The sequence below is a fragment of the Coregonus clupeaformis genome, chromosome 29, assembly GCF_020615455.1.
Source record: "Coregonus clupeaformis isolate EN_2021a chromosome 29, ASM2061545v1, whole genome shotgun sequence".
Lineage (NCBI taxonomy): Eukaryota > Metazoa > Chordata > Actinopteri > Salmoniformes > Salmonidae > Coregonus > Coregonus clupeaformis.
The window spans coordinates 51,230,527-51,241,903 of NC_059220.1; the positions used below are offsets into that span (position 1 = coordinate 51,230,527).

Here is an 11,377-nt window from a genome sequence, read left to right on the forward strand (position 1 = left end):
AGAAATTCTTGAGGGAAACCTGTTTCAGTCTTCCAGAGATTTGAGACTGTGACGGAGGTTCACCTTCCAGCAGGACAATGACCCTAAGCATACTGCTAAAGCAACACTCAAGTGGTTTAAGGGGAAACATTTAAATGTCTTGGAATGGCCTTGTCAAAGCCCAGACCTCAATCCAATTGAGAATCTGTGGTATTACTTAAAGATTGCTGTACACCAGCGGAACCCATCCAACTTGAAGGAGCCTGAGCAGTTTTGCCTTGAAGAATGGGCAAAAATCCCAGTGGCTAGATGTGCCAAGCTTATAGAGTCTTATTTCTTGTTTGTTTCACACCCAAAAAAAATATTTTGTATCTTCAAAGTGGTAGGCATGTTGTGTAAATGAAATGATACAAACCCCCCAAAAAACGATTTTAATTTCAGGTTGTAAGGCAACAAAATAGGAAAAATGCCAAGGGGGGTGAATACTTTCGCAAGCAACTGTACATTAGCTTGTAACACTGTTCACTACATTAGACTAACTTTGGCAATAATAAAGGGGCTGACGACTACATCATCCCATATTACAGTACACTCCATTAGGCCCCATTTAACTTCCTTTAGTCTGTGTGTGTGTGTGTTGCAGCTGTAAATGAGGCTAGTCAGTGGGCATGCCCGGTCTGGGTGTTCATTAATGGCCATTAGAGTGTTGTGGGGCTCACTATACACAGCCTTCACACTGGGAGAGAGAAGGAGCGAGGGAGAAACGGGGGAGAGATAGAAAGGGGAGGGTGAGAGAGAGGGAATGAGAGATCAGGGCATGAGATAAAGAAAGACCACCTCCTAGTAACAGTCTGACTGCAGGTGTAGCCTACCTCTCATTGTTGCTGATGCCCATTGCTGATCCTCTTCCTCTCCTCCTTCTGTGGTTGGTCTCCATGTAGCGAGGGGTGTAGTGGGTAACCTCTTCCAGAAACCTTCTCAAAGCGGGGATCACACCTGGGGGTGTCGCATTGGCGGGAGATGTACACGTTATTACACACACCCACGTACATACAGTGCATTCGGAAAGTGTTCAGACCCCTTGACATTTTCCACATTTTGTTACGTTACGGCCTTATTCTAAAATTGATTAAATTGTTTTTTTTCCCCTGTTCAATTTACACACAATACCCCATAATGACAAAGCAAAAACAGGTAATATCACATTTACATAAGTATTCAGACCCTTTACTCAGTACTTTGTTGAAGCACCTTTGGCAGCGATTGCAGCCTTGAGTCTTCTTGGGTATGACACTACAAGCTTGGCACACCTGTATTTGGGGAGTTTCTCCCATTCTTCTCTGCAGATCCTCTCAAGCTCTGTCAGGTTGGATGGGGAGCGTCGCTGCGCAGCTATTTTCAGGTCTCTCCAGAGATGTTCGATTGGGTTCAAGTCCGGGCTCTGGCTGGGCCACTCGAGGACATTCAGAGACTTGTCCCAATGCCACTCCTGCATTGTCTTGGCTGTGTGCTTCAGAGATGGTTGTCCTTCTGGAAGTTTCTCCCATCTCCACAGAGGAACTCTTTTTGGTACCCTTCCCCAGATCTGTGCCTCGACACAATCCTGTCTCGGACCTCTACGGACAATTCCTTCGACCTCATGGCATGGTTTTTGCTCTGACATGCACTGTCAACTGTGGGACCTTATATAGACAGGTGTGTGCCTTTCCAAATCATATCCAATCAATTGAATTTACAATTTCGAGTCTCATAGCAAAGGGTCTGATTTACATTTTAGTCATTTAGCAGACGCTCTTATCCAGAGCGACTTACAGTTAGTGAGTGCATACATTTTCATACAATACTTATGTAAATTAAGGTATTTCTGTTTTTTATTTGTAATAAATTATGGGGTATTGTGTGTAGATTGATGAGGAAAAAATTGTATTTCATCCATTTTAGAATCAGGCTGTAACGTAACAAAATGTGTATAAAGTCAAGGGGTCTGAATACTTTCCAAATGCACTGTAGATAAAGGCACGTTTCCAGTAGAACATCATGTTATTACAATATTACAATATTGAGAAAAGGGTAAATGTACAAAAAAAAGGTGTTATTCTGTACTTTGATTGTGGTTGTACTATATTTTCAAACGTGTTGGCGGGTTACAGTTGGATATCCTTGATCTTGTAAAGTGGTTATCCCACTGGTTATAGGGTGAATGCACCAATTTGTAAGTCGCTCTGGATAAGAGCGTCTGCTAAATGACGTAAATGTAAATGTATCTAGAAAATGTGTATTTAAATTTTTCTTTACGACACATCAGGTATGACTACCAGAAACAAATAATGATTTTTAAATGATAGACATTTAATCATAGGACTGGATTTTTTCAAATACTGACGTTAATTAGCAAGCTAGTTATTCTACTCATCAAGGCCTTTTAATAGGAAATCAACTTTACTGTTTACAGCTAGCGTTAGACAACTAGCTAGGAATCATAGCTAAGTAAGACCTCTGTCTCTCTGGTTGATAACGTGAACTAGCTAGCTAGGTCAAAGCAATATATAGCCAGATATTAGTATGCTGTAGCGTTAAGATTTCCCTTCACTGGAACTAAGGGGCCTAGCCCGAACTATGAAAAACAACCCCAGTCCATTATTCCTCCTCCACCAAACTTTACAGGTGTCACTATGCATTGGGTAGCGTTCTCCTTGCATCTGTCAAACCCAGATTTGTCCGTTGGACTGCCAGATGGTGAAACGTGATTCATCACTCCAGAGAACGCATTTCCACTGCTCCAGAGTCCAATGGCGACGAGCTTTACACCACTCCAGCCGACGCTTGGCATTGCGCATGGTGATCTTAGGCTATTGTGCGGCTGCTCGACCATGGAAACCCATTTCATGAAACTCCCGACGAACAGTTATTGTGCTGACGTTGCTTCCAGAGGCAGTTTGGAACTTGGTAGTGAGTGTTGCAACCGAGGACTGACAAGTTTTACGCGCTTCAACACTTGGCGGTCCCGTTTTGTGAGCTTGTGTGGCCTACCACTTTGCGGCTGAGCCTTTGTTGCTCCTAGAGGTTTCCACTTCACAATAACAGCACTTACAGTTGACCGGGTCAGCTCTAGCAGGGCAGAAATTTGACGAACTGACTTGTTGGAAAGGTGGCATTCTATGACGGTGCCACGTTGAAAGTGACTGAGCTCTTCAGTAAGGCCATTCTACTGCCAATGTTTGTCTATGGAGATTGCATGGCTGTGTGCTCGATTTTATACACCTGTCAGCAACGGGTGTGGCTGAAATGGCCGAATCCACTAATTTGAAGGGGTGTCCACATACATCTTGTTATTCATACCATGTCTTGCTTTGAAGTGTTTTGACTGATGTCATGTCTATACTAATATGGCAAAAAAAATCTCTAGCTAGCTAACCAACAACTGTAACAATGTATTTGAGAGACAACAAGTGCTCATTGTGCAAATGTATTTGTTTCCAATATGTGGAGAATAAATATAGTTTACATATTGTCAACAGTCTATGCCAACCCCGTCTATTTTTCCCCATAGTTGCACACATGTCAGTTTTAGTTGCTAAACAACCAACCCGTTTATAGCAACTATGCAAGAAGAATTAACGACTGGGTCGAGTCTGTAGCAACATGACCAAAATAACTAACAACCAGATTTTTCACCGCATTATATATATGAATTTACTTATCAAAATAAAGTTTAGAAAATGTAATTTATTGTTATTTTGATATGTTGGTAACTGTTTTATAAAAGCAAGGCACGCGAGGCATTCACATTTACCTGCGACTGTATTCAGAAAAAACATAATGGTGGAAGTTGGGTACTGTGGTAAATGTATTCATTTTATGCAAATGTGTGCAAATTTAAATAATTATATAGTTCATAAACTAGTTTTGTAATTGTAAGACCTTTTACAGTGGTCTAGTGTCTGCGTAAACTGTTAAAGAGTTGTACCATTTTGAAAACCAACCATTGACAGTAATGTTTTATGTGATTTCAAATAGTTATAATGCACAGTAATAATGTTTGGTGGCAAGACTTGTGCTATTATCAGACCTTCCGGGGGAAAAAACCTGGAAATTAATACAAAAAACAGGTTTAAGTTAAATATTAGCTTTAATGAGGTAGCAGGTTTAACTTAAGTTCCATTTTAAGTTGATTTATTTGGCTAAAGTACATTTTTTACCCCCTTACATGTTTTCTCTCTCACTCATTCCTCTCTTAGCTCCACACCTGCAATCATCTTCTTTTCACTTTTCTTCTTACCCTACTTTTACTGTGTGATAAGGGGAATGTTTTCTGAAAGGACTGCACTTGTTTTCTCATTCTTCCCCTCCTCTTTTTTTTTTTCTAATTAAACTGCGGGGCAAGCGGGACACTACGCTAAATTGTGGCTTGGGCTAATAGAGATCTCCCTCTCGCATTCTCTCCATCACCGAGAGCCAGAACAGCCGCTCTTTCGCTCTCTCCTTCTCTGTCTTTCTCTTCCTGTCAGCAGCTATCAGGACCCATTAGATAACAAACAGCAAGGCGTTACTTTTTTCTTATAATTTGTTCTGCTTTCTCTCACTCACTCCCCACTCTCTCCTCTCCTTTTCTGCTTTCCAAACAAGATAAGGCAGTTTTTTTTGCTAATTTCTCCACTTCGCCTGCCTCTGTGTTAATGGTTTTCAAAGCTCCAGTTATTATCACCGACACACAGCGGCTTAGGCAAACACATCCACCAAGTTGGACAGGCACCTTGTGCTGGGATACCGAATGTTTTATTTATTTTGTGTCTATTCGAGAGTTGAGGGATGGAGGGATAGCAGTTCGGGGTCAATTCCATCTCGACTCATTCCATTCCGGAAATTAATGGATAATCAATGGTTTAATTGGAGAAATAGCCCATTATTTGAAATGACGACTTGTTTCCTGCCCTATTATTTTAGTGAATTTCAATTCATTCCTTGTCTAGTGACTATACTAGAGTTTAAATGGAACTGACCCCAACCTTGTACTGTAAGAGAAAGCGCTGCCGGTTTTGTAGAGTGTTATTTAAGCAGGCTGCTGTTTCCGGAACTCAGTAAGGGATTTAAAGATTGTGTGTCTTAGACTAAGGCTTTAGTGTCAATGTGTTTTTATTTAATTGATTTTTTTTCCACAGGATCCATGGCTCTATGGATTGTCTTTCAGAGCTGTCCTCCTCACGTCTCAACCGTCCTTTTACCAGTGAGTTTTTGGCCTTGTTTGTTCCTTATTTATTCATTTATTTACTTAATACAAACGCTGAATAAACTTAACGATGATAGAATTTGAATGATGAAAAATGCAGTAGATAGCATTTTAATGACAGAAAACACAGTTGTCGTCATGTCACAATTATTTTGGGACCCTTCACAGTGTGTGTGCACGTGCATGCATCTGTATTTTTGTATTTGTGTATGATTGTGTGTGTACTACATATTTGTGAATGTGTCTATGTGTATTCACACATGTCTGTCATTAATTCAGGAATCAGACGCAGCTTTAGCACGTCGACGGCCATTGCTGCCCAGAAGGAGCCGAGCCGGAAGAGTCCTGTCAACAGGTGGCCATTTTCTCATAAGCACTCTTCTCCACATTCCACGTCTCTGCATTTCTCCTCCCTGACCGTTTTCCGCTTTCTCCCTACTCCCCCCACCACCGGAGGTAAAATCAATAGTGGTCAGCAAAAGTTATCATTTTGGGGAATTGCCAATGCTTGATAGCAGGGTTATAATGAGTATGAAAGCAATCCAAGATCAATCCCTCTCCTTCGCGTTCCTCTCCCTCTCTCGTTTCACATCTTTCTCTGACCCCTCTCATTCCTTTCCTTCCTCCCCTTGTTGCTCTCTACGTTCGTCCCCGTCCATTGTCTCACTTTTTCACGACGCCCTTTTTTCACTATTTTTACTCTCCTTTCTCCATCCCCTGATTTCTTCTCAATCTCTCTCCCTCTCTGCTACCTTACTCTGCCTCTCTCCCTCTATACCCACCCCTCTTTTCCTCCCTCCCTCTCTCTCCACCTCTAATCCCATTCATCCATCTTTATCTCTCCCTCTCCCCTCAGGTCACGTTCCAACTCCCACCGTCGGCGCTGGAGCACCCTGAGTGGCGGCTGGGGTCCGGGAACAGGCGGCCCAGGAAGCACCGGAGGAACCACCGCTACCACCACCACCTCCTCTGGCTCGGAGGCGTCCGTGCGTCTCCACCTGGGCATGCAAGTGCTGCTGAGCAGCGCGAAGGAGATGGCCCTGATCCGCTACGTGGGCCAGGCTGACTTCGCCCCAGGCCTGTGGCTGGGCCTGGAGCTGCGCACCGCCAAGGGCAAGAATGACGGCCAGGTGGGCGGCCGCCGCTATTTCATGTGCCGCCCGGGATACGGTGTGCTGGTGAGGCCCAGCCGTGTCACCTACCGCGGCATTAACGGCGCCCGGCTCGTGGACGAGAACAGCTGAGGACACTAGGACCCAGGGGGTCGGGTTTGTTTATTTTGCTCCTTGAAATGTCCCCCAAAAACGACACTACCTAATCAGTTATTAGCATATTGTTATATACATTTAAGAAATGTTTTATTTTAAGATTTATGTTAAGGTGGTGTGGCCAGCCGACATTTTAACTACACATCAACTAGTTTGTCCTATTTCCTGGCTGATTTACCTTTTTGTTTTACCTGTCTACTCTACCCGTTGACCATCAATGGACACTAGAAAACTATAAATTACATTTCGAATTGAGACTACTAGAGTTGTCATGCTATTGAACATACTGTAGGTATGAGGCAACAAGCTTTGATTGTCATAGCTTGGTTTGGTAGGGTGAAAGAAAATAATTTTCAGAAATATTTATACTTTATATTCGATGGAAGATATGTATAAATCAGATACAGTAAATTAATACTTCCATTCTTCCCTAAGCTCCCTCACTCTGTACTGTATGTAGAGATTTTAACTGTTATCAAAGCTAACCTGGCCAACAACGCAGCTAAGCACCTTAATGCAAGACAATGTCCTGGTACAGAGGTACTAAAATATCCCTGGATTTGAGCACTTTGGAGGGAATGGATAAGCCTATTTGTAATTATAATGCAGGGTTATCTGGGTTCACTGATGACTGTCCTAACTGAGAGAGAATGTGCACTGTGTTTGGCCAACACTGAATCTGTGATGGTTCGTATTCACTTGAAACTGCAGTCACTGCCAACTTGTGCTGAATTGCTAATTGACCCTCAGCTCCTGCACCCTAGGCACTGCTGTGGATCTGAGAGGATTGGATAGGTGGAAGCAATATGGTAATAGCTTCACCTTGCCTTCTGATTGGCTGGGTAGAAATATTGCTTATACCTATCAATCTCTTTCAGATCTACAGGAGTGCATAAGGGATATAGGCTAGGGGTTGATTTGGAATTCAGCCATTAATGCTATGGCACCACTTGAGCACTGGTATAGTGCCGTCAAGTGATGCCAATTTATGCTAACATGATCCTACACTGAAGTGACACTTCTAGGCCTATTGATGTATGCTAGCTACTTTTGGTCAGATTGGACACCCAACTGGCTGTGTGACATAAGATTTGTCTAAAGATCATTTACATCAGCACACATGCTAACGACATCTATTATGTCGTCCTTATGACAAAATGCTTTGAAAGCTGGTTTACGTGAAGCGCATTCCAAAATTCTATACAGATAACGTTTACAGTCTTGGCAAGTCAGCAGGCAACAAGCTATTGATTGTATCTGTGGAGAAAAAAAAGAGAGACTTTAACAAAACGTCCATGTTCCACCCAATTAAAAAGGTAGAGCGCAACAGTAGCCCATATGCTGAATGCGATGTACCATTAATCGATCTGGTTGGGCCCCATGCAATTGAAACGCGTTGGTAGGACAAATCATGATTGCCTGAGATATTCGCCTGAGGTTTGGAGATGAAAGAAGCTAGGTGGTATGAATGCTAATTCAACTGCTCTTATCCGCAGTCAGTTCTGTTATTTCTGTAACAGTCATTGTCGTAACAGTCAGGTCTGTTACGGTCATTGTTGTGACATTTCTGTAAGAGTCATTCCCTTAACAGTCATTAATGTAACAGTCATCGCCTTATCAGTCACTTCTGTAACAGTGTTACTTAGTACTGTTGGGTTCTATAATGTCTTCATGGATGATACATTATCGGAAATCCCGAGTTAAAATGCACTTGAAAGTCATTGGTTGCAGTCTGTGTGTGGGCAGCAAACGGTTTTGGATTTATTTCTGGTCATGTCCCATGTGTACATTTGGAATAATTTGTGTTTGTAGTGAAAGGGTTTCACTGTGAAATAGTGGCACGTAGTGTAAAAATTGTATTTGTAAAATTAATAAAGATTATATTCTAATTTCACTGTTTGTTTCTCCTCCATCTCTTTGATGGCTGCGTGCCGAACCTCCCGTGTGGGCGGACTGTCTCTTAGCAAACTCTCCATCCCTCCGCTGTTTATCTGATGAGAAGAAAGATGTCTTGGGGGAGGGGGGGACAGAAAAAGTACATTGAAATTGCTACACTTTTTGTTTGATTACAAAATGGGTCTCAACAGTTCTCATTTGGATGCCAGATTCCATCAGTCCTGTAATAACATTGTTTATTCCCTTTCTTTGTTGATTCAAATACTGCCCTGGCACACTGTTTTATGCTGAACTACATGGCTACCTCTAACTCTATTGGGGCCCACGAAAAATATGCGAGTTTACGAGATGTGTGACTTCCCCAAGAAATATATAATTATGCAAATGTACTTTGAACAATTAAAGGCCTCTGTAATGATATTGTATAGTATGTCCCAATTCAACTGGGAAAGAGTCTAGCCACTGTTCTTTGCATTTGCCACATGGACAAAACCAATACTTATCTGCTACTGTGTAAAATACTGCAATGGATGTTTGAATTGAGCTGTATAAGGGCTTGATTCAATCCGTAGCACTGAAGATCCGTGCTACATCGCGATAAAAATGTAAAGGCAATGTTCCCGAGTTAGCGGAGACTGCATTCACAGTAAACGCTACATAGGTCGGCTCAATCGGGAATTACCTTTACATTTCAATTGCGCTATAACGCTGAACTTCCGCGATACGGATTTAATCTAACCCTAAGTCTGAGTGAGTTCAGTCAAGTCTGTAGAGCAGCAACCAATAGTCATTATATAGTAATTTATTCATTTTGGCAGATGTCATCTGAAGGGCAACTTACAGGGGTTACCAGAGTCATAGTACAATACTTCATAATTACAACATTTTACAGGTGCAATTCAATTGTTTTTTACGAGGAGCAACGGAGTTGAGATGAGCTGCTGCAAAGAAACAGCAAATTATGTGAACACAGCCACTGGAGATGAACAATAGTGCAACATGTTACTTGAACCCTCTGTCATAAGCCTACTTTAAGACATAAGCCAGTTAAATGATAAAATGTCTTCACTACCTGTGACATGTCTATAACAGCTTGTAAGGCTTTATGAAAGAGTGTTCAAGCAAAGGGTTAACAACATAGACAGGCAAACAACTGACACATTGGCACTTCCTGGATACACTCAAATCAACTTCATCTTATTTTAGCATAGACTAGCACTCATGTCCATTTGAGACTTATGTACATGAAAGTTGATTCGAGCACATTATAATGAATTAATAATCACATAAAATAATCAAACATTGATCTTTTTGAATGTATAAAAGCAGACTGCATTGACAGTGTTGAGGCTATCCACATTGAATGTAAATGTAGATTTGGTTGATGACTGATGGAGTAAGAAGTTAGATCCTCACAAAATATTTACCATAGATTTATTCACAAGTGGACCACAAGCAATTTGTATTCAAACTTTTAACTCATTATACTTTATATTCTACAATAGTCTTTATTCAAATAGAAAATATAAATTATGCAAATGTAGTAACATTGAGTACTTTAAAATAGCAGTTTGCGGGTAATACCTATTCAGCAACGTTAAATATAGTTGCTGGGTAAGGAAAAAACAAACAAAAAAAGTTATGAATCAAGAAAAGGTTGTTGAAAAAAGGCCCCAGCAAAAATGCCAACATTTCCTCATTTAAAAGCACACTTTCAATTAAATTAATCTCCAACTATGTGTGAGTCTGTGGAAGTTGATGGAACAGTAATTTTTGTCTTTCCATAGAGGGCAATAATATATACATATCAAAAATCTCCAACGAGAAATGGAAGGTAAACTTGCCTGAATAAACGGTTGAGATGGGTATAAAGTAAGCTCCATAGTATTGTGCCTCGAATAACATTCTCTCGCTGTCTTTCTTTCTCCCCCTTCTCTTTCTCTCTCTCTCAAACACGCAAACATATGCACACACAGATTAATACCACTTACTCACACACCTTAAAGTGCAAAGACAGCCACCCACATACATTACTTATGGTACCATTATACCCACCAATAATTCCCGTTCACTTCCACCCTCATAGCATAGCAACATTCACCTAGATGAGTACATTTCGTTTCCAACTATCTGAAATACCATTAATTGGTCGACATTGGACAAAAATGCCTACATCTAAAAAAAAATGCCAAATAGCCAACCAACGTGAAATGAATTTGGATATGGTTGGGTGTAATAAGTGTATCCATTAACAATATACAGAGCTCCCAAATGAATAAATAAACGAGAAGGCAAGCAAACATCAACAAACACAATTTCCTCCTCTCCGGAATCCAGTGTATGATTCTCACGATATTCTTGTAAAAAATCATTTCTGATTGGTGAATCAACTGCCAAGGCCAGAAATCCCAAAGGAAATGGATGAACCGCAATGATTGACAGCCAAAGTTAATTAATGTTACAGTCAGTTAGACATCTGGCAGATGTGTATTGTTCTTAGTTACCATGTTCTACATGTTTGTGTTTTTGTTTGTGAAACACACATTCTGTTTGTGTGTTTCCAGAATGACTTGTGATGAAAGTCTGCATTGACATCTACAGAGCCACGAAGATGAGCGGTCGGCTCGTGAACACATAGCGGATAAATTAGCTAACTAGATGGAAACATTTCACCCTGTCCTGTTACAATAGCCAACAACTCATTCAGCCCACTCTCTTCGTATAGTGTATCACTCCCTTAGTGGCTACATTTTAGCCAGTGTTGCAAAATGTACATCATTCTTCCCAATGGTCTTTGCAGCTCTCCAATGTGCTTTAAAGTAACTGCCCAGTGAAAATCTAACTTTTAAAAGTTTATATTCTGTTCATGTTGTTGACTCGTCCTATTCTCGTATTTGTGGCCAAAGCATAAATTGGAGAAAAAAACACTTAAAAACCCCATCTTAAACTTGTATCTCAAACAGACCGTTTAAAAAATGGTTGCTATTTCCTCATAGAACATGCCATC

The 11,377-nt window shown here is 41.1% G+C and overlaps 1 protein-coding gene across 2 annotated transcripts in view; it reads left to right on the forward strand.

Annotated features, from left to right (window-relative positions):
* LOC121545191 (CAP-Gly domain-containing linker protein 4) overlaps nt 1–8,368 on the forward strand; it is a 127,425-nt gene extending 119,057 nt beyond the window's left edge. For both annotated transcript variants that reach the window (XM_041855649.2, XM_041855648.2), the window contains 3 exons: nt 5,139–5,203; nt 5,486–5,561; nt 6,063–8,368. In XM_041855649.2, the coding sequence (XP_041711583.1) occupies nt 5,139–5,203; nt 5,486–5,561; nt 6,063–6,450 (529 nt within the window). In that variant the 3' untranslated portion in view covers nt 6,451–8,368. The remainder of the gene's footprint in view (nt 1–5,138; nt 5,204–5,485; nt 5,562–6,062) is intronic.
* Nucleotides 8,369–11,377: the final 3,009 nt, after the last annotated feature.